Source organism: Trematomus bernacchii, unplaced genomic scaffold (assembly GCF_902827165.1).
Source record: "Trematomus bernacchii unplaced genomic scaffold, fTreBer1.1, whole genome shotgun sequence".
In the NCBI taxonomy this organism is placed as follows: domain Eukaryota; kingdom Metazoa; phylum Chordata; class Actinopteri; order Perciformes; family Nototheniidae; genus Trematomus; species Trematomus bernacchii.
This window is the reverse complement of record NW_022988043.1, coordinates 7,748,684-7,770,527: the sequence shown is the minus strand read 5'-3', so window position 1 is coordinate 7,770,527 and position 21,844 is coordinate 7,748,684. Positions and strand designations below refer to the sequence as shown.

Genomic DNA, 21,844 nt, shown 5'->3' with positions numbered 1-21,844 from the left:
AATATTTTATGAAATGTATCTTCCAAAGTCCCAAGCCTTTCCAGGATAATGTTATTAATTATCAGGTAGCAACCAGCAACATGATTGAAAGCAGTATCAAATTAACATGTGTCAACATTTTTGGCTAGGCTTCTAATACAGTCATTTTGAGCACTCGTTGAAATTCTTAATATGAGTGCAAATCAGTGCAGATTTGCAGCGAGTCTATCTTTCATTTAGTTATTCTACAATATGAAGTTTGAAGAATAGATTTGAAGCTCTCCAATATCCCCTTAGTGTCTGCAAATCAAATATTTCCTTCCTTGCTATTTATATCTGGGTTTTGAATAACTCCCTTTTTGGGTAAACTATGGCTTCTTTTTGTCTGCCTCCTAAGTGCCAGATTTACTTTCCATCTCCACAATAATCCCCTCTGAGTTGTACTTGTGCTTTTTGATGATTCTCACAACAGAGTCATATGGGGTGTTGTCCTTTTTCTTTCAAGCTCATACTTGTTCATCAAAGCCTGCTGCTTTATGTCAGAGCAGGGAAAAGGCCAGACATTCCCATTGTGATGTCAATACTGGTGAAATACCTCAGTAAAATAGTGACAAAGATTCAATAAAAAAAGGCGTGTCTTTGGAGTCAAACTGTGGCTCGCACACACACACACACACACTCAGAGGTTTGGCTGAGAATCATCGTAGGCTGTGACGTCATACTAAGTGTGAAAATGAATCAGTTGTGAAACATATGCTGCTGTGTCTTGTGTTTTGGCACTCTCACCATCTCTCTATCTGTGATCTTTATCTTTTTCTATTTTACCTCATACGTAAACCTTATACACACAGCCATACACACTTTTAACACAGAACAACTGCCCTTTGTCTGGAATGAAAGTTTATACATCACTTTTGTTCCTGTGGCTTCACACCTGCAGTGGAGAAAACAGATGGATCACTTGATGTGATGAGGGTGTGGATTGGATATTGGATTGCAATGTGTGTGTGTGTGTGTGTGTGTGTGTGTGTGTGTGTGTGTGTGTGTGTGTGTGTGTGTGTGTGTGTGTGTGTGTGTGTGTGTGTGTGTGTGTGTGTGTGTGTGTGTGTGTGTGTGTGTGTGTGTGTGTGTGTGTGTGTGTGTGTGTGTGTGAAAAACAAGAGCAGAAGGCCAAACTATCCCACAACTATAGCTCACAGACTTCACACTCACTTAGCTGCTGCCCCTCGGAGAGATCACAGAACAGATAGCAAGTGTTTAGCCTTTTCAATTTGTCATGGAATGTATGCCTGGAATGTCCTGTGTGTCGTTTAGAGACCTCCAGTAAAACAATGTTTGTGCAAAGCATAATGACTTCTTCCTCTTAAAATGACTCTCCCAAACCATGAGTAGGCCCTACAATCCCCCATATTCTCACAACCTACAAATCAACTTTGCTAATCATGATTTAAAGTGATAATAACTTGCATCTGTTGGTCAGTGAATCATCTATTGAGGCAGTGAAATACCCTGCAGAAAACATACCAGCTCAAGAGGATTACTGATACAAATGTTAGTCATGAATCATTGTTGACAACAAGGAATGTGTTAGTTAGCTGTTTAATAATGCTTTTCTACCATGTGCAAAAACACGTAAATACCCCCTCACATTGTTCACTCTGTTCTAAGAACATCCTCTGCTCTTCCACATGCACAACTACCAACATTAACAGGGTGTCCTGACTTGGCAAAGTTGTAAATGATATTGGATTAAGCTTTTGGTTGTTTTCTGTGGTGAGGATGATGGTGATGGCAAGGTGGGACGTTATCCCAACACGTATGAATCCCCCCTGACCTTAACATTCACCAGATGGGATTATGGGATTGCCTGAAAGCTTTAGAGATGAGGCAGATATCCCTGGTCACTGGCGTTAGTCATGACCTGAGCGAACAATCACTGAGGAGATTTACGAACTCATCGTGACGTCCCAGTGAGAAAAAGTGTCACAGGTTTAGAAACTCCATTCAGCAGTGAGTCAGCATCATTTCAGAGCAGAGGTATTCCCTGTGGCGCTGTGCACAGTTTAAACTAAGCATATCAATTGTACTTGTATTAACAGGCTTTGAATATTGCTGCATTCGTTTGTGATGCTGCCAATTATTTTCCCACCAATTATAATCACCCAATAATCTGCCAGATAATGAGTGACTGATTTATTATAATGTCAAATGGTAAAGCAAATTGACGTCATCCAGCAGTGCTTGAGTAGCTTAGTGCCGTCATGCCTGCATGGTAGTCATGTTATTTTATGATTTGAATGTCACAGCTTGTGATCATAGTCATCCAGACCTCTATAAGTAATTAATGTTTGTATCATATATATTCAGATGTGAAAGGACGATCCACATCACACAGCTATAAGTACAACCTATTATAGACCTTATTAGAAGTTCATATATTTAGTAATGCCTGTGTACTCTCTTATAAGAAGTTGTGTGTCAAAAGACCGGAGAAATTGCATAATTGCATGTAGCGGTCAGATTTGTCACTTCATTCATTGTTTGACTGTTGAAAGAGCAACAGAGATTCAGCACCAGGAATCTTGGCTTGGAAAATATATTGCTTTGCCTTTCGAATTTCGTCAAAGTTTAAATTCTGTAAGACTTTTTTCCTGTATGACGTAACCAATAAGTATCAGCTATACCAAATCTGATTCTAATCTTTGTGTCTTTCTCCCTCTCTTTTTCCTACATATGTAGCTTCGATGTGGACAATGGCACATCATCAGGTCGCAGCCCCCTGGACCCCATGGCCAGCCCGGGCTCAGGCCTCATCCTGCAGGCCAATTTTGTCCACAGCCAACGGAGAGAGTCGTTCCTCTACCGCTCTGACAGTGACTACGACCTCTCGCCCAAGTCTATGTCCCGAAACTCCTCCATTGCCAGTGACATGTGAGTCTAATATTGTCCGATTCTCCTTATTGTGCTCAATGTGATACCTTCTTTCCTGCTTCTCTAAATCTGTGTCATGGCTGGCTGTTGATTAGACCAGATCTCAAAGCCGCCTCGCAGCTAGCTTGCCCCAGTGGGATGTGTGCATGACCGAATCCTGATTGTGTGGTGTCACTTCTATTTTTAGCCATTTTCAGGGGCATAAACAAGGTGGTCAGTCACAAAGTGTCCACAATCAGAGTTTGTGTGACTCTGTAACTCATAAGAATAATGGGGTTGATTTGGGTTGTGAGTTGGTCTGTTCATTTGTCTTAGACACTAACTCTCCACTGCCTTACAACCATAGCAGACTGCAGACATGATGGTCAAACACACAAACCAGCTGGTATTTTCTGGCTCAGTGTATATATCGATAGCACATTCCTCTCTTCCTACACAGTGGTGGCATCCAGTTACACGTACTGTTCACTACAGGAAATAAAATATTGACTGAAAATATAGCATTTCAATTCAGCCTGAAGGAAAAGACAAATAGACTAAAGAAAGAAAAACAATGTCATGCAGTAACCTTATATTTCCTACTTAATGCAGCCTTTGCTCGAGTCTAAAACCCATGGCCCTCTCTTGACCTACGACCACTATCCATTTACCATTGTAAAAACCTTTAAAGCCTTTGACCTTAAAAAAACCACTTAATACTTTAGGCCTCATTCTTTCATGTTTTATTCTGCTGAATTGCATAAATTAGGAAACTTGAGATAGCTAGCAGGAGGCAGCATGTCTTAAAAGCTCTCCTTGCAAAATGAATAATTCAACACTACTAAGTTTAATGTGTATTGTTGATTGCATACTTCCTTAAACACTAAGAGACATCCTCAGAATCCTCTTACTTTGTCAGAGTAAATTCTCACAAGAAAATATCAAAAAAGGGATAGCACAGCCTGTATGTGCCGCCAAAAGGCAAAGGTGAACAGCCATATCATATCTCATATTCTTGCCTCTCCTCTTATCTGTTCTCAAACATTCTTTCTGTCACTCAAAGGGAACATGGCCCCTCATCTTTACTTTAAATACCTCCTATTTGTCTTGTGATAGGAGCACATGACAAGCCTGTGTCTCTTTTGACTTTCATGCCAGACGTGTCAGCTCACGTGTCGGTGGGTGTGTGCATGACGTGGCTGCGGCCTTGTAGAACAGAGCAGGAGGAGGAGTGCTCCGTGACAACATTACCCTGCTGTCACCTGAACAAATGTTGACAGTGTTCACAGTCATAATGTAGCTCAGAGGTCAGCAGGATTCTGACTCAAAGAGCACGGTTTAAGATTCCTTTAGTTGAATGAGTAATGCTATCAACACCTTTAACAATGCCACTGGGGTTCCCTTTGGCAGGACTCTAACATGTGTGTCCAAGGGCTGAATAACAGAGACAAAGTCAGGAACATGCTCACCATTGTGTGTTCAGAAACATGTCCACCATCACATCCCTTATTAAACCTCCAACTGTTTACAACTATTACACACAGTGACGTAGGGCCTCAGCTGGTGGTGATGTGATGAGTAAACATGTCACTGTGATCGAGTGCATCAGAGATGCCGAAACTAATCTAATGTGATGACCCCCCCCCCCCCTCTCCTCCCCTTGACCCTTTCAACACATGAACAAACTCCTCTGTTGCTTAATATTAATATATTGTAGATCTGCAGCTGATGTTAAAGCCACTGTCTTTGTGTTTTTCAGTCATGGTGACGATATGATTGTAACGCCATTTGCACAGGTGAGCGCTGGAGCCCAATACACATCTTTTTTACATTTGTCTTCATATTTGTCATTAATTAATGTATGGTACATTTTCCCTACAGGTTCTGGCAAGCTTGAGAACAGTACGAAACAACTTTGGTGCATTAACTAATCTATCACAAGACAGAGCGGCCAATAAGTAAGTTGCTTGCTTAACTGTTTTTGTTTTTGTGTATCAAACAGAAATGAAATCTGTCATAGTGGGAGGAGTGACTGTATCACAGACAACTGTTGTCAACATGCCAGCAAATCACACATGTTTGATGACAGTCCCTTTTATGAGTAAGAAGCTGCAGAGATGTTCAGGTATTCACATGCTGCACTTACCTGCACTGTGTCTAGAGCTCACTCACAGTCTGGCCTTGCTCGCCCTCTGCTGTTTATATTGAGTACTACAACAACAGTTGTCTGCGAAGGTACCCTCTGCTGCAGTGTGCTGCCTACATGTGTAGAAATGATTAAAAGGAAATGGTTCTCCTTTATTGGTAAAAGTCGTATAGAGAGTTATAAAGGAACTATTTTCATGTAAACTGCTGATTCTATTGTTTTGGTAAGGAAATGTCTCAGTGTGTGTTTGCCTCCCCCATCACAGGAGATCACCCATGTGTAACCAACCCCCCATCACCAAGACCACCTTCACAGGTACGTAGACAGCTTAATGGCGTGTGTCCTCGATGAGTCTATGTGTGTGTGTGTCTGGAGATCAGGAATAGATAATGCTATAGAAAAAGTCAACGTAATTAATATTGTTAGCATTAGATGTGATACTTTACTTAAAGTCCAATTGTTTGGCAATGTATAAACATAGAATATATGGTAAATAACATACTATAATGTAGAAGCAGATATAACTGTTCATGTATTTCTCAATAACTATAATGTAATATGTCTTCATAGGAGAGGTTATAATTGGTGACAAATACTGTAAATGAACACACACTTTGATTGTTATCAAACATGCCTATTTGTGTTTGTCCTAAACCATTTATTACATATTTATATACTTGTACAGTAAATGCTAAATAGGAGGACCAAAGGTAAAGTGATACAGCATTAAACGTTTTAGTATTAGAAACATTATTGTCTATTATGGGTTTATTTATTCAAGCTGCTGTCAAATCTTCTGAAAAGGTAATAACAGTTACAGAGGTTTGTTCACTTTTGAATGAACGCTCAGTTTCTGCTTATTTTGTGGGACTTTGCAAGTTGCCATATCACATCTTTTGCAGGACAATCACCCAGTTTATATGTTTCTAAAAGCAGCTTTATAGTGGATGTTAACTTTCAGTCACTGAAGCTCCAGATCTCCATGTTTTCAATCCACTTACCAACTTAGAGACACGTTTAAGAAAGTATTGTACATTTGTTTTTATACAAAACAGATGTCAGTTCGGAGCTTTAGCCTGCCATGTTTTAGGATTTTGTCCATCACCATAAACTTTGATAATTGAATGAATGAAATGAATGAATCTTTGTTGAATGAATCTTGAGTTCTTGTTGTGAAGAAGTCATGGTCACAGTGTTAGACGGCTAGAATAGACTTGTCCTTGACAGTCACTTTTCTTTTTATCAGTATCAATGATTGCAACCTACTGTAGCTAGTGATGCAGGAGAGGCCGTAAAACAGCCACCATTAATAAATTGTTTTTGTTTTTGTTTCACACAAACATTCAAATACAAACACACATGCAGTATGTGCATATTTTACAGTGGGGTAAAAACAATTATTTTACCTATGTTGTATAAAAATATGTGTTTGATCTTGGCATTCCTCACAAGAATCACATTCTATCCTAATACATCTCCTCTGCTTATATATTAGAACCTGGTGACATTGTGCTATATTTAGAACACAATCATACTGGTGTGCAGCCATTATGTGCCCTGCCATAAACTGGTGACAGCTTTGAGTCATGAGCATGATTGTTTGAGAGTATTGACTACTTGTAATGCAAAGGTTTGCTGAGGCGTTGACTGAGTCATCTTGCAGATAAAGACAATTTCGGGAGAATAGGTAAAAGTCATTTAAATCAGTCATTGATAGATTACTAGTGAATTAAAAAAGGATTACATGTAGTAATCTCTTTACTCTTACTTTACTCTTTTTTCTACTTTCCTATCTGTGCTCATCCCACTGCCATCCTCTCTGCTTCCCATTTTTCTGTCATCTGTTATGGACTCACTGTTCATATGAAGAAGATCTTTTGGAGCCATTTTTTTATTTACAAATTGAGGCATAATCATTGAGCATGTGACTATCATAGCAAACAGGATGACAACTCATGCTACAAAGTTTCAATGTATGTTTTAACATTGAACATCCCATACTCTCAATCCGAAATGTTATTGCAGTCTTTTAAACTGTTGGTTTATATTCTAGATATGACATTAATATGAGTGAGGCCACTTCTCTGAATGACTCCTTTCTCTCTCTCTTGATATTGCATCTTGTACTTCATCTGAAAACAACATGGCCAGATCATTTAAAACAGGGCTTATAATTGTAATAATTTAAGTTCCCAGATAAATGGGATATTTTATTTATGTCCAAGACCTCCTCAAATCTATTAGATGATTTATGATGAACAGTTATTTCTTTATCCATATGGGGCATAGTGCCAAGAGGGTCCTTTCTCTTTCATCCTTATCATTTGAATCCCCACAACATAGGTTTGAAGACATATTAAAACAAATGAAAACAAGCATTATATTATCAAATTACACATTGCATCAGATTGAGTATGTTATGTGTTTTTTATCATTTGCACATGATATCTTAAACCGTAACTCAAGATGCAGAACATATACAAGTAAGCATAACAATTGATATCACATCAATGTGATTTATTTGTGGTCCAGCCTCCCCTCTCTGCATATTTCTCTCCTTCTCTCTCATGTCCTTCCTCTCACAGTCCGACTTCACTGCCGAGCTGCTCCGGTACATAGTTTGGCTGCAGCCCTGCGTCTGTGCAGCAGAGTGGCCTCTCCGAGCGCCGGTGTCTGATGTCGCACTAAGCATGAGAAGAATGTCATTGACGTCAGTGCAGTTGCTGTCAGAAAGAGTAGCACCCCAGCCACTGACACCACACCAGGGAGAGAGACAGAGAGAGAAAGGGAGACTGAGAGAAAGAAAGAGGAGAGAGACAGAAGGGATACAAAAGAGGGAGGAGGAAGGTATTTCAGAGATCAGCGGAGGAAACAAGTGTGGGAGAGGAAGGGGACTATGGGAGGAGGGGGGATTTGTCAAAGACAATAAAGCAGGACGGGGGGGATATTGAAAAAGAGAGGTTAAGAGATGGTCATGCTTATACACTAAATAGTCATATCAAAGTGGTGTGCATGTTTCCAAACATACCAGTTATAGATGTCTTTGAGGGGGTCTAATGGACTGAAAATGTACATTTAGCTGAAATGACATCATGTGATTGTAATCTGCTTTCTCTATATGTCACTTTAGCTGTAACTGAATTACAGTTAAAGGGACCCCCCTAGATCACAGATCACATAGCATTAAGAGCCTGTGCTTTCCCAAATTAGTCAAGGCATCAATATGAATTGGCTTCTGACAAGGTGACATTTTCTTTCAACATAGGCTGACTTTGAGGGATGCATGTCTTACATTTCTGATACAAAATAACCAAAGGATGCTTTGATGTAGGGCTAACGCTCTGCCATCGTTACCATATCGTCAGCAATCTACTTGTTTACCTCTGTTTTGGTGGATTTGTATGCTGAACACATATTACTGTAGCATGCAGGCACACATAGTATAGGGAGCTCCTAGCTCTGCCTCTACTCCTCTTTTATTCCAGTCCACAATTTCTCACTCTCCCTTCCCCATCCACAGTGCAGTCCTCTCAGGCTTTAGGTACAGCTTGGGGAGAGTAGCACGTTTGGCTACCAGGGACGCCGAAGCAACAGAAGCCCACCCCCATATACACAGAGCATCTATAGGAAACTATCCTAAAAACACAGCTACGGATTATACCCTTTGCTTCCCGGACACCATGGATAATTTCATCCAGGCTAAGAGGACAAAATGATGATGTGTTTTGGTTAGCATTTTGTCTTGTGTGAGTGTGTATGTGTGTATGTGTGTATGCATGTGTGTGTCTGAATGCGTCCGTGTGTGTTTTGGATGTCTTTGAATTCGTTCACCATGTCAGGATGCTGTGAGCAATCTGGTGTGTGTTCCTCGCTGGACAGTATTGACGTGGATCTTGACTGGTTCTGATCCTCTTTTCCACCTCCCCTGTCTTCCCTCCATCCCGCCTATAGCAGACATGGGCCTGCTAAGCAGACTGCTGTTCATCCTGCTACATGACTGGAATTACATCTCTCTTATGAATAATAGCGAAAACCTTACACACCTAGATCACTGACTGTGATATATGTGCTGTGTATGGGATATGGTGAATATCTGAGAAATTGCTTGTTCTCCTTTTTCTCTTTGGGTTACCTCTGTATTCTCTGCTGTGACCCTCTTCCTGTTAACATTTATTTGGACACCCAGAACTGGCTCAGGGGTGGCTGTTTGCCATCTATCACCTTTACTGTCCTCCCTGGGATTGTATCTAACTCACTCTTAAAGGAAGAATCCAGGATTTGAACTGTAGGACTGCACAGGAGGTTTTTTTTTTCCAAGGGAATCAGCGAGCTCTGCCCCCGCTGACCTGTGACTGCTCCTCTGTGGGTCAGGACACAGGACCCCCCCCCCCCAGGCCCGCAGCTGGCTCACCTGTCCAGTATGAAGAGTCACCCATGTGTCTACTCGGGGTATCCCAGCTTAGCTGTATGTGGGGTGGGAGACGCCGGGCCTGGACCGTCCCCTAGCCCTCTGAAGCGGGCCCTTACTGACCCATTGCCCTCCTGTCTTGCCCCTGCAGAGGAGGCCTACCAGAAACTGGCCACTGAGACCCTGGAGGAGCTGGACTGGTGTCTGGACCAGCTGGAGACGCTGCAGACAAGACACTCCGTCAGCGAGATGGCCTCCAACAAGGTAAGCATCACAACAAAAAGTTTATAACAACTTGTTACGTTTCTTTCTGGTGGCAAACATGTCGGCATCTGTAGGACTTATTCATCAAAGGATTTTCTTCGGCAAGACTTGAATTCCCCAATTGTGTGAATGCACTTCCAGTGTTATTTATTGAAACATTTTCCAAAACTTCTACCCAGGATTCAGTGGGGTCTGTTTTGTTGCTGATGAAAACAGCACATATACGTTATCTACATATGTTTGTTACAGGTTTAAAAAGTATTTGTGGTTGTCATTAACATCTGAAACATGGCTGTAAACAGCATTGTGTCATTAAAGGATAACTTCAGGTCTTATAAATAATAATACATTTGACTTTTTTTGTTAGTATCTACAAATACAGCCATACATAAATGAAGAAATATAGAATGCAAATGATCTCTATGTAATATACTGTTTGGTCAGTCAGCAGCAGAGAAACAGTGTTCATTGTTAAATGACAGATAATGCTGATTAGCAGCTCAACTTTATAAACATTTCCAAGAGCAGAGAGATTTAACACATTAAAGATTGTTGATTTTATATATTTTATTGGCTGTATTACAATATGTAATAGACATTACCTCCTCGTTGTGTGACGTGGTCCATTGGCATAAAGCCCTTTTCCTTGTTCATTTGTCAGGTGTATATCAAACCAACCTGACTCGCTAATATCTCATGAAAATCATTATTTGGTTATTTATGTTTATTTATTTTTATGCAGTTTTCAGTCTTATACCATCAATAGGGACATAGGACTTTTTGTCGTATATTTTTTGTGTGTTAGTGATCGCATCGCCATGTAGGCAGGGAATTGTGCTGTGAGCATGTTCAGTCGCCTCCGGTGTGTGTGTGTGTGTGTGTGTGTGTGTGTGTGTGTGTGTGTGTGTGTGTGTGTGTGGTGTGTGTGTGTGTGTGTGTGTGTGTGTGTGTGTGTGTGTGTGTGTGTGTGTGTGTGTGTGTGTGTGTGTGTGTGTGTGTGTGTGTGTGTGTGTGTGTGTGTGTGTGTGTGTGTGTGTGTGGAAAGAGGGAGGCTGCTATGCCACTCTGAATGCTGATCGGCTCTGGTGATGTCACACACTGTGATGTCACAGGAGGGGGGATGGATGGAGAGCAGAGGCAGGGAGGACGGACAGACAAAGGAATATTACACACACACACACACACATTGCTGATGTTACCATCACATGCATGACCCGGACATCTGCTTCATTTAAAAGGGATTTCTTTTTATTTTAAATAAGTACAAACCTGTAACACGCTCTGTCTCACTATTGCTTACCAGGACAGCTATCTCTGGTTGTCATGGCAACAGCTAAAGGCCCAACCAGCCTGTTATCTCACTCCAGCAACACACACATACACATCGTAGGAAATACAGTGACTACATACTCCACACATAGTCTTTGTTTTGTGTCTGTATCCTGCACACTTTAATTTACATTGAACACTCAACACAAGCTATTCATCGATAAAGCAAGAATTGAGATGAGAAAGAAACAATAACATGGAATACCCTTGATGTAAATTGAATTGAGTTACTAAAGAAAGTGCTCTCATTTCCTCTGTTTCCTGTGACATTCCTGTGAAAGTCACCACCTCTACCTTTGCTTTAGCAGTGTCGTTTAGCGCTCACATTTGTTGGTGTTTACTCTGTGGAAGCTGTGCAGTTAGTTCTGCTTTTCATGTCCCCAAGTAATGACCCCAATCAGATTCTAACATTATCTAGAGAAATAGTGTATGTCATCTCTGAATATCAGCGTCAGGGGCAGTTATAACAGTAGGTCAAACAAGGTGACATAACTGTTTGCCTAAAAGGAACTCAAACTATGGAGAGAATACATGTTTAGTATTACACAGCAGCTGATAAACATACTCAACAAACAAGGGTTTATCCGTGTCAACATGTCCTTCCAAGCATACCTGTTTTTTTACAGAGCCCAGTAATACAACTGTCAAATTATGATTTAGTTCACTTTTTGTGAGTTGATATTAATGAAATAGTCTCTATTGACCACATGCCCCTGAATTGATTTAAAATATAAACCCCATTTTATCAGACTTTGTGATACAAACTGATATTGTATCACTGTCCAAAGAATATGTATCACATCATATTATGATACAAAAAAATGTTGACACCCTTATTAGGAATGTAGTACAATTCATTATACCTCTCATATTTCTTTTGAGATGAATGCATCTCTCTTTAGCCGAGCATTGCACTGGTGGTTTATCTGGTGGCTCTTGTTTAGGACGTTCTTGTTGTGTGTGTGTCGGAGTTTCCAGAATCAGCGACTGGTCTTCCTCTTGCTCGGCCTCAGGAACAATGTGACCGGTCAAGTTTTCAGTCTCTTCATGGTCTAATCATTTAGGACAGTAAGAACAGGAAGATACTCTTGATTCACTGCTTGGACCCACTTAGGGTAGAAACAATAGTTTTAAGGCCTCAGCTTGAAAATACTTGGTGTCCACTTGATCACTGCTGTGTCCCTAAAGTTAGATTTATTTGTCTAAATTGTGTCATAAGTCCGTTTTAATTCTTAGTCTCATACGTGCAAGTCAAAGTCATTCTTAAGTAGCTGATAGGTTTTATCGTTTGGATTTTTTTTACTGAGGGTTGAATTTCTTTACGGCTGTTTGTCAGTACTCCTACTGAATGATTAGAATTGCTATTTTATTAATCTATGTATCTTAATAGTTTAAGATACATACAAGTTTTTCGTTTTTTATATTTTGCTCTGATTCCTTATAATTATCATTTAACTTCTTACATACTCTATATTTCCTTCTCCATATTTTGTTAGGGTCATAATTGGAAAGCAAATACACTTGTCAGTCAGTGGGACAGCAATTAAAGTCCCTGGTCTTCTGTAGGGAGGGGGGGGGGGGGCGTCGCCACCATAATAGATGTGAACTGTGAAAAAATAAAGAAATGCTATGGAGCTCTGGAGGTGTCGTGGGCTATTTACAGCAGGGAGTGGATATCTTTGGTCACTCGAAAAACTAATTACACACAAGTCACAGCTTAGCTTGGTGTGACACTTTCCAATTCCTATCCGATAGTTTGTGTTCACACCTCTTTGCTTAGCCATCAATATGTGTATGTGACAGAGAGGGAGCATGTGTGGAAAGGAAGGGTATCTGCTGGTGTTATATTTGTGTATACTGTAAACTTGTGAGTGTGTGTTTGTGTGTGTGTGTCCCTGGGCCTGTGGTGGCCTGCTTGGCTCAGAGTCAATCAAAGCTACTGGATGTCAGTCTCATCTGCTCCAGTGTAGCTGTAAATTACTCAAAGTACCAGGATGAGTGTGGAGGTGGGGTGAGAAGTAAGCTGAGACAGGTTTGGTCCCTTTTTGCTGCTGGACCATTAAATACACATGACACATGCATGTGCACAAATGCGCTCACACACACACACACTAAGAGAAAGAAAGAAGAACTGTACATTCAAGATTAAGGACTTAACTTTACTTTTCTGTATAGAATCAAAATCTGTCTTTTTTTTTATTCTAAAATTATTATATTTTGTGATTCAAAGGCATAATGCCCCACCATCATTACAGCGGCTATAATCAATATTTTTATAATATTGATTATATAATATACATATTTTCCGGCTTGGCTTTACTGAGCTTAATGTAGGATTTGTACTTTATATTCTTGAAAAGGATTTTGTAAAATGCAATCCCATCACAATGGAAGATAGCCAAATGGCAGTAGAAATAGGTAGATATGATTTGTTTTTGCTCATGGTTGATTTTTTTCATAAGAGAACCATTCGTACTGTTACTGATGATACAGCTCCATTCAAACTTCTCTTTCAATCAGCGTCCATGATCATTGTTAGTAACTAAAGCAACAACCTCTTAAGCTCAGTGACACACAGCAGCCTGTGTGGAAACAGTGCTTTCAGATAACGGGGACGCTCGCTCTTTTTGCAGGATTAATTGGTTTTCATGAAGAACATCATTTCAATAGTGATGTTTCTGTGACTCATCTCGCATTAGCACTAAAAGCTGACCTCAGTGTTGTATGATGTTGGATGAGGTAACCTGTTATTTTTCATCATACTACAAACAGGGTTAGGTCAGTCATTCAAAAGCATACACTCACAAACCATGCCATGTTATGTAAACATGTTTTGCCTACACACAACAAAAACATATACTGTGTGTACACACACATACAAATGCAAAGCCACTAATTCCTGCACTACAGGAATGGAAAGAACGTGAAGCAGTACATTTTCCACTGACTTTGGTCCCAGCCAATCACACAGCAGGTGACTTTGAGTCTGTTCCAATCTAAGCCAATTAGAGGTGATGAGCTCACACTTCTTCCATATCTGGGCCCTGATTTGCTGCTGTTGTGTGACAGAGTTCAAGTACCGTTGAAACAGTTACATACAGTTACGGCATTTCCTGTTTCTACCGGAGAGAGGGGAGTTTGTCCCAAAGCTTGCCGTTGTATTTACTCCCTCCATCTGACAGGAGGGAGCCTCGTTCAGCTGCGAGTGTCACTCCACGGAGTTCACTCCGTCACGGAGTGGGACTGGGTAGGGTGTAGGGTGTGGTTTGGAATTGGGCCAGAGTGAGAGAAGCAGCCTGTGCTCTTCACATGAGAGCTAGTGTCATACACACAGGCAGGAGCTGTTGACAGAATTTATTTTGCTGTCCTGGTGCTTTGGCATCTACCAAGCATCCGCACCATCATCAATTATTCACCACCTCAGCAGTGTGTCCTGTATATGTGTGTGTGAGTGTGTGTGTACGCATGCACATGTCATGTGGATCTCAGTGTGTGTGGTCACGATATGCTCTCATCGGATTTTTGGATTGCTGCATGTTTCCTCTCTCAGAAGCTTCTTTTCCTCTGCTTTCTGCAACATGGGCTCACTTCTGTGGATATTTGCAGGACAGGAATATGATGCTTCATTTATGGACATTGAAGGCTCTTCAGGTTGAAGTCTTTTACTGGCCACAGCTGCGGACTGTTTTCGTTCGCTAGCGTTTTCATCATCCAAACTATATTCTTGGCTGTAAACCTGAACCTTTGTGGATCTATTTTGTTAATTTGTCAACATGCCTGAAGCTAATTATCTACGCTCTGTGTCCTGGGGATATATAAAGGTAAGAGGTTGTCTCCGATTGGTCAAATGTAATTAATTATTCAGGTATTTTTTACCACCCCCTATTTTAATATGATTGTTTTAATTATTTTCCAGGGAGTGGAAGTGTTTTTTTTGTTACTGAGGTTAATCCTTGACACAGATTTGGAAGCAGGGTTGTATGTTGTAGCTCCTCGCCCACTCGTTGAACAATGCTTTAAAGGTGTGACATTTCTGGATCCATCATCCATTTTGATGTATCTGTGATAGGGACAGATGGTGGTACTTGCACTGTACTTTAGAACGCCTAAACTGTTTGGATTTACAGCAAAGAAAATAAACATATGTAGTTAACTTTTTAAGTTAATTTGTATTTTAAAGCACAAACATTTTTACTACTTCTTGCTCATTTCATGTTTTTTTTTATGCCACAATTGCCCTGCTACATGGAATAATACAGTCACACTCTTTAGACTTTTTTAGATCCTCTGGGTTGTTGAGTTGCTCGCACATTTCTTTATGTTATGAGGGATGTTTTTAGGGTGGCTGCAATTTGTAATTAAACAATCAGAGATATTTTTTTCTTAAATGTATAACAGTGATTGTATCTCACTGCCATTTCATTTACTACTTAATAATTATGTGTCAAGTAAATACATCTGCACATGACGTGCATTTGCCTCTTTTCTACTCTATTGGCTCTTATTAGCTGAAAAAAGCACGCTACAGATGGTGCTTTGCCTCTTGGGTGTCCATTTTAAAAAGCCACCTAATGAATGCCTGTGGGTGTTATTCAATAGAATGTCAATACTCAATTGCGCAGTAAGCATTCTGCAGTGTTGTAATGGTCTATTTTAAGTGATCAATATTGATATATATATACTTAATCAATATACATAAATTATGCATTTGGTACAAAGCCAGAATGATTTACACAATGCAGTGGCGTTTTTTGTCTTTTCGTTTCGTAACTCACTTTGGAAGATCCCGGATTTCAAGCATTCTCCCTTAAGTCAATCAGTTTGATCCTTAAATCAAAACCTGGAGCTACATTTGTGTCTGCCACTTCAATTAGGCACACAGAAGAGACAAGAGAGAATTGGGTGAGGGGGAGGCAGGGAGGAGCAGGCAGTGCTTCAGAGAAAAACTGAAATTGGACATAGGAAAGTGGGTTCCCTGATCCCTAACCCTTTGAGCTGCTGTGTGTCAAGTGTTAAACCAGAAATGGTGACGTACCTGGGTCTGGCTCTTGTGATGTGATTGGAAATGTTTGCAAATCTCTTGCAGGCAGCTGCATCCAACAGGAGAGTTCATACCGATTAAATCATTTGATTTCTTCACTGCCATCCTGAAAATGTGTTTCAAGGGTTTTCCGTTCACGGCCTCATGTTTTGCCTCAAATATATTTAGGGTACTGTTACAGTCAAATGAGCATAGTGTGTTTGGCTCTTGAATGGTGCTTGCCATTTCCTTGCATTATTTGGGAATCTTTATTTAAATAAGTGTAGGTGTATGATGGCTCTACGGTACAATTAAAATTGTGTTTCTGTGTGTGTGCGTGTGTCCCTCTTTCAGTTCAAGAGGATGTTGAACAGGGAGCTGACTCACCTGTCAGAGATGAGCCGCTCTGGGAACCAGGTGTCTGAGTTCATCTCCAGCACCTTCCTCGGTGAGTTGTGACACATGATAGACTCACCGGTTAAAAAAATCAAACAAACAAATCTCTTTATGCTTGACGGATGAAAATCATGTGGTGCCAAGCGTCAGCGTCAGCCTGTGGTGTCATATGTTTTACTTGGCAAAACACATGCAGTATTCATTTTTTTGTCTGAAACCTTGTTTAACTTTCTGGTTGAACCTTAACAACATTAACCCAAAACAACAACGATTTTATTCACCATCCTCATATTTACTTGCCAATGTTGTTTCACTGCGTCACCCCAGACAAGCAACATGAAGTGGAGATGCCTACCCCTCAGACGCAGAAGGAGAAGGAGAAAAAGAACAAGCCCATGTCTCAGATCAGTGGGGTGAAAAAGCTGCAACACTCCTCCAGCCTCACAAACTCTAATATCGCTCGCTTTGGAGTCAAAACGGAAACTGAGGATGAACTTGCTACGGTGTGCAAACTACTGAAATACGTTACACACTCGCATAAATGCAGCCACTCTCTGAAATTGACTTTAGGGTAGTTCTGATAATAAGGAAAGAACAGAAGGATAACATGGGATGTTTTGTTTCTAATTGTGTCTATAATTCCTGTTTCAGGAGCTGGAGCATGTGAATAAATGGGGCCTTAATGTTTTTAAAGTCTCAGAGTTCTCTGGGAATAGGCCACTGACAGTCATGATGTACACAATATTCCAGGTAAGGGCCGTCTCTGCTTTCCTTTTTCTTAATCGTTTAATACAAAATGAATGCTTGTTGAATCTTGAATCAGTTTTGACCATGATCTCTATCTCCTGTTATTGTGTTTGTAGGAGAGGGACTTGTTAAAAACATTTAAAATCCCTCTTGACACCTTTATAACATACCTGATGACCTTAGAAGACCATTACCATGGTGATGTGGCCTACCATAACAACATTCATGCTGCTGACGTCACCCAGTCAACTCACGTGCTGCTATCCACCCCTGCCCTCGAGGTGAGACATACACACACACACACACACACACACACACACACAACCACACACACACACACACACACCCACACACACACACACACACACCCACACACACACACACACACACACACACACACACACACACACACACACACAGTCAATGTACACTTGCACAGACATAAACATGAATGCCCAAGCAGATGTCCACACTAAAATCAGCTTCCATCAAACTCCTGCTCAAAGTCCAATCAATGGCTCTTACTTGCACGGATATTTTTGTCCAACAATTTAATTCATGCCCTCCCTGCTCCCCCTCTGTGCCTGCTTCTTTTGTTTCAGGCTGTATTCACAGACCTTGAGATCCTAGCTGCCATCTTTGCCAGTGCAATTCACGACGTGGACCATCCTGGTGTCTCCAACCAGTTCCTCATCAACACCAGTGAGTCTAAATATGGCACTGGCTTAGCAGCTACGTCAGCGCCTCAGCAGTGCGTATTAGTGCGTACTCACTGACAGCAACACACACTCACACTCTGATCCCCAGGTGGGAACATGCACACACACACACACACACACACACACACACTGTAGCCTGGCACACACACTGTAGCCTGGCACACACATCCTAGCAGATGATGCATATTTACTGTACGTGACTGGAAAAAGCAATTTGTGTTGGTTTTTTTTGTCGTATGTGATGGCTTTGACAAGTGATTCCAAGAAAGAGGAGTTCAAAGGTGTGATCAATGTCGTCCACAATAATACCCTTTCCTTGTAACACAACATAATTCAAACTAACATGATTTAATGAGAAAATAAATGTCCCCAATATATTGATGTAGTAGAACACACTGCATAGGAAATCTTTGTGGTTTAAATGATGTTGTTGGGTTAACGAGGTCGTACTCATTACAAAAAGACAGATAAAGACAAACAAAGAGAGACAAAGATATCTTAAAATTAAGAAATAAGCAGCTAAACTATCTGCATGAGTGGATACTACTGAGGGCAGTGATGTTGATGGGTGAACGGAGCCTGGTAGGCTTACAGGGTTCATGGAGTTGAGCTGGTATCTGGAGTGTCCTCGAGCCAGAGATTGAACCTCTGATGTCTCTCTGCCTTCACAGACTCACTCGCCCCCGGCCGGAGAGGCCACAAACAAGGCCTTGATTTGGAAATGTAGAGGAAAGCGCAAACAAACAGAGTTTACATGCACTGAGGATCGCCTTAAACTTTAAAATATGTATGTTGCATAAGGGTATTAGTAATACCATATGAGTACTGAAAAGACACTTCATAGTCCCACACGCTTAACACACAAAATGTGTTGTGCTTCCCATAAGCCCAAATGGGTCTTCCCTGAAGGAAAGGCAGTGTGAGTCATCCTAGTTAGGACTGATCTTCTGTCAGCCACAGAGCGACAGAGCAGGATCCCCTTTCTCCCTCTGCTCATCTGCTCCACTGAGGCCAAGACTAATGCATCTTAATGGAAAATCTAAATACAGCAAGAGGACCTTCAAATGACGCAGAGTGGGGAAGCCTCTGAGCAGAAAGCATGCTGGGGGATTCTTATGTCTCTCACAGAGCAAGTGATGGATAATACAGGCGTCACCGCAGCACATATACATTTGGACAGGCCTTTTAGCAGATAGTTATCCCTTATTCTGTTGAAAAGTTTGACCTTGTTGAGTTACAAAATAATCAAGGCAAAGCAATTACATATTTCATGGTGGAAAAATTCTGATAATTTCATGGTTTTAGAAGTTATTTCAATTTTGAACAATCACATAAATGATCAATGGTGTCCTCCTTGCAGATTCGGAGCTAGCGCTGATGTACAATGACTCGTCGGTGTTGGAAAACCACCATCTAGCAGTCGGTTTCAAACTTCTACAAGAGGAGAACTGTGACATCTTCCAAAACTTGACCAAAAAACAAAGACAATCACTGCGAAAGATGGTCATTGACATTGTAAGTGAAAAGATAAGAAGTCGAATTAGTTATATGTCATTACATCACCTTTTTCTCGTATTGATAACTAATGATTTTTCCCAATAATTCCCAGGTGCTAGCAACAGACATGTCAAAGCACATGAATCTACTGGCTGATCTGAAAACTATGGTTGAAACCAAGAAGGTGACCAGCTCTGGTGTCCTGCTGCTGGACAACTACTCAGACAGGATACAGGTCAGGACTAAGTTCACCATCAGACACAACAAGATGTGTGCCACTCTGTTTGGCTGATGTGCATGTATATTCAAAGAATACTGCGGTCTAGGGATGCTCCGATCGATCGGCCGCCGATCATTATCGGCCAATATTCACTCTCTCTATAAAGGGCGATCAGGAGAGCCGATCAGATGATGCAAAATACATGAGACTTTTCTCTGTGCGCGGCAAAACAAGCTCGCCAAAATGGCTTCACCGGTCTGGTAGTTTTTCAAGGTGTCCTAAAAAGACAATAAAATAGCTATATGCAACGTGTGTGAAGCAGAAAGAGAGAGAGAGAGATCAGAGATCACGATCAGCTGACGGAGAACACGCAGCTTCACCGGATCACAGCCGCAGCTCCGCCCGCTGTGACGGACCGGTGAGCGGAGCAAAACACACACTTCAAGTTAGAACTAACACACTTAGCTATTTCATCTACCTCTGGAACAAGCTAATCTAGTTATAATATGTTTATTCTTCATTGTCGGGTCACTCATTACTGGATCAGCGAGCTGCATGAGTCTGATACTGACGGGCTGTCAGGAGAGAGAGAGAGAGGAAAAGAGAGGCTCCGTTTATTTCTCCGTTGTTAATAACCAAAGTGAATGTAAACTTTTGAATAATGTACTTCATCTAGCCTACTATAAGTAGTTTGTTTGAATGTAATAAGTATGTTGTTTGTTGTTTGTGGAAGCGCATCATTTATTGAAAAATGAATCTGAACTTTTCGATCTGTTACGATTATAAACTGAAGCAATATTAAAATGAGCCCCATTAACTGAGTTTTAAACATCAGCATATATTACCGGTCATAGTCCGGTAATTACCGGCTAACAGAAACTCTGCTACACAATTCACAATAGAACACTTGAAATGGAAGATCCCCATAGCCCCCACGCACCCTGCGATCGGTATCGGCCGATTCTGATTCCGGTGATCGGCGATTGGTGATCGGCCCCAAAAACCCTGATCGGAGCATCCTTACTGCGGTCCCCTTAAATATTCTGATTAACTTGGGCTTCTAAACAAATGTCACCTCTGTATAAAAATACATCATTAGTACCTCTTGGTTATTTTAGAAAGCTACACAGCTAAATGTGTTGATTACTTGCAACACAGCTTCCTCCATCCTCAAATTCCTCCATTTTCTGTCAGAGCCACAAATGAGTTGCATCAAAGTTCACCAAGATGAACTCCATGTGTTAAAACCACACAACAGTTGTATTGTATTTCACCTCTTTAACCAATTATCTATTTACCAACAATTTAATTAAAATCACATGATTTAGCCTTTTAGTTCAGAAATCCTTTATTAGTCCCACAGCAGGGAATGTACAGTGTTACTGCAAAAAAAAGAGACATGAAATAATAAAAAAGTAAAGCACACAAAAATAAAGACAAATAAGTACACAACCATGGCTAAATGGAGTAGCAGTATTTTCAGTAAACTAAGGGACATACTGTAGATGGCATTGAAGTGTTGTTACCTTAAAAGAATATAGGTTAGGACATTTATAGAAGGAAGTATTTTCGACATTAAAGTGATTATAGCGCCGTACAAAATGCACATAGTGTTTATTTTGTACAAGTTTATTGTACAGGATTGCAAGAGTCTCTATTGTTGATGCTTTGAGAGAGCCCTTGTGTGCCCCTCTGCTCTAAATCATGCAACATGTGGCTGGCATGTTCCCCCTTTTTTAACCTTTTATTTGTTATATCCAGGTTCTGCAGAACATGGTGCACTGTGCAGATCTGAGTAACCCCACTAAGCCTCTCCAGCTGTACCGGCAGTGGACGGACCGCATCATGGAGGAGTTCTTCACCCAGGGGGACCGAGAGAGGGAGAGGGGCATGGAGATCAGCCCCATGTGTGACAAACACAACGCCTCAGTAGAAAAGAGCCAGGTAACACACACACACATCTGCTATACATGCATAATGTGCATAGATAAGATAAGATAAAGGTCACCTATTATGCAAAATCCACTTTTTCATGTCTTTTATACATAAACATGTTTCTCCTCTGTGTAAAGACATTCTGAACGTTTCAGGAAAAAAGATTCGCTCACTTTTTGTCCTGATCCATTTATATAAAAACCTGTCTGAAAATGATTTTGTCCGATACATGTTGAAATACAAATGTACTGTAACAAAATATAAAGCAGGATAT

General features: G+C 40.8%; 1 protein-coding gene across 5 annotated transcripts in view; it reads left to right on the top strand.

Moving 5' to 3' along the window:
* The window catches only part of pde4d (phosphodiesterase 4D, cAMP-specific), a 174,422-nt gene that overhangs the window by 148,665 nt on the left and 3,913 nt on the right, over positions 1-21,844 (top strand). For all 5 annotated transcript variants that reach the window (XM_034117982.1, XM_034117981.1, XM_034117983.1 and 2 more), the window contains 13 exons: positions 2,719-2,910; positions 4,649-4,685; positions 4,771-4,847; positions 5,301-5,350; positions 9,595-9,707; positions 16,411-16,504; positions 16,780-16,955; positions 17,104-17,202; positions 17,316-17,480; positions 17,802-17,901; positions 19,279-19,433; positions 19,528-19,650; positions 21,397-21,579. In XM_034117982.1, coding sequence (XP_033973873.1) covers positions 2,719-2,910; positions 4,649-4,685; positions 4,771-4,847; positions 5,301-5,350; positions 9,595-9,707; positions 16,411-16,504; positions 16,780-16,955; positions 17,104-17,202; positions 17,316-17,480; positions 17,802-17,901; positions 19,279-19,433; positions 19,528-19,650; positions 21,397-21,579 — 1,564 coding nt within the window. The remainder of the gene's footprint in view (positions 1-2,718; positions 2,911-4,648; positions 4,686-4,770; positions 4,848-5,300; positions 5,351-9,594; positions 9,708-16,410; positions 16,505-16,779; positions 16,956-17,103; positions 17,203-17,315; positions 17,481-17,801; positions 17,902-19,278; positions 19,434-19,527; positions 19,651-21,396; positions 21,580-21,844) is intronic.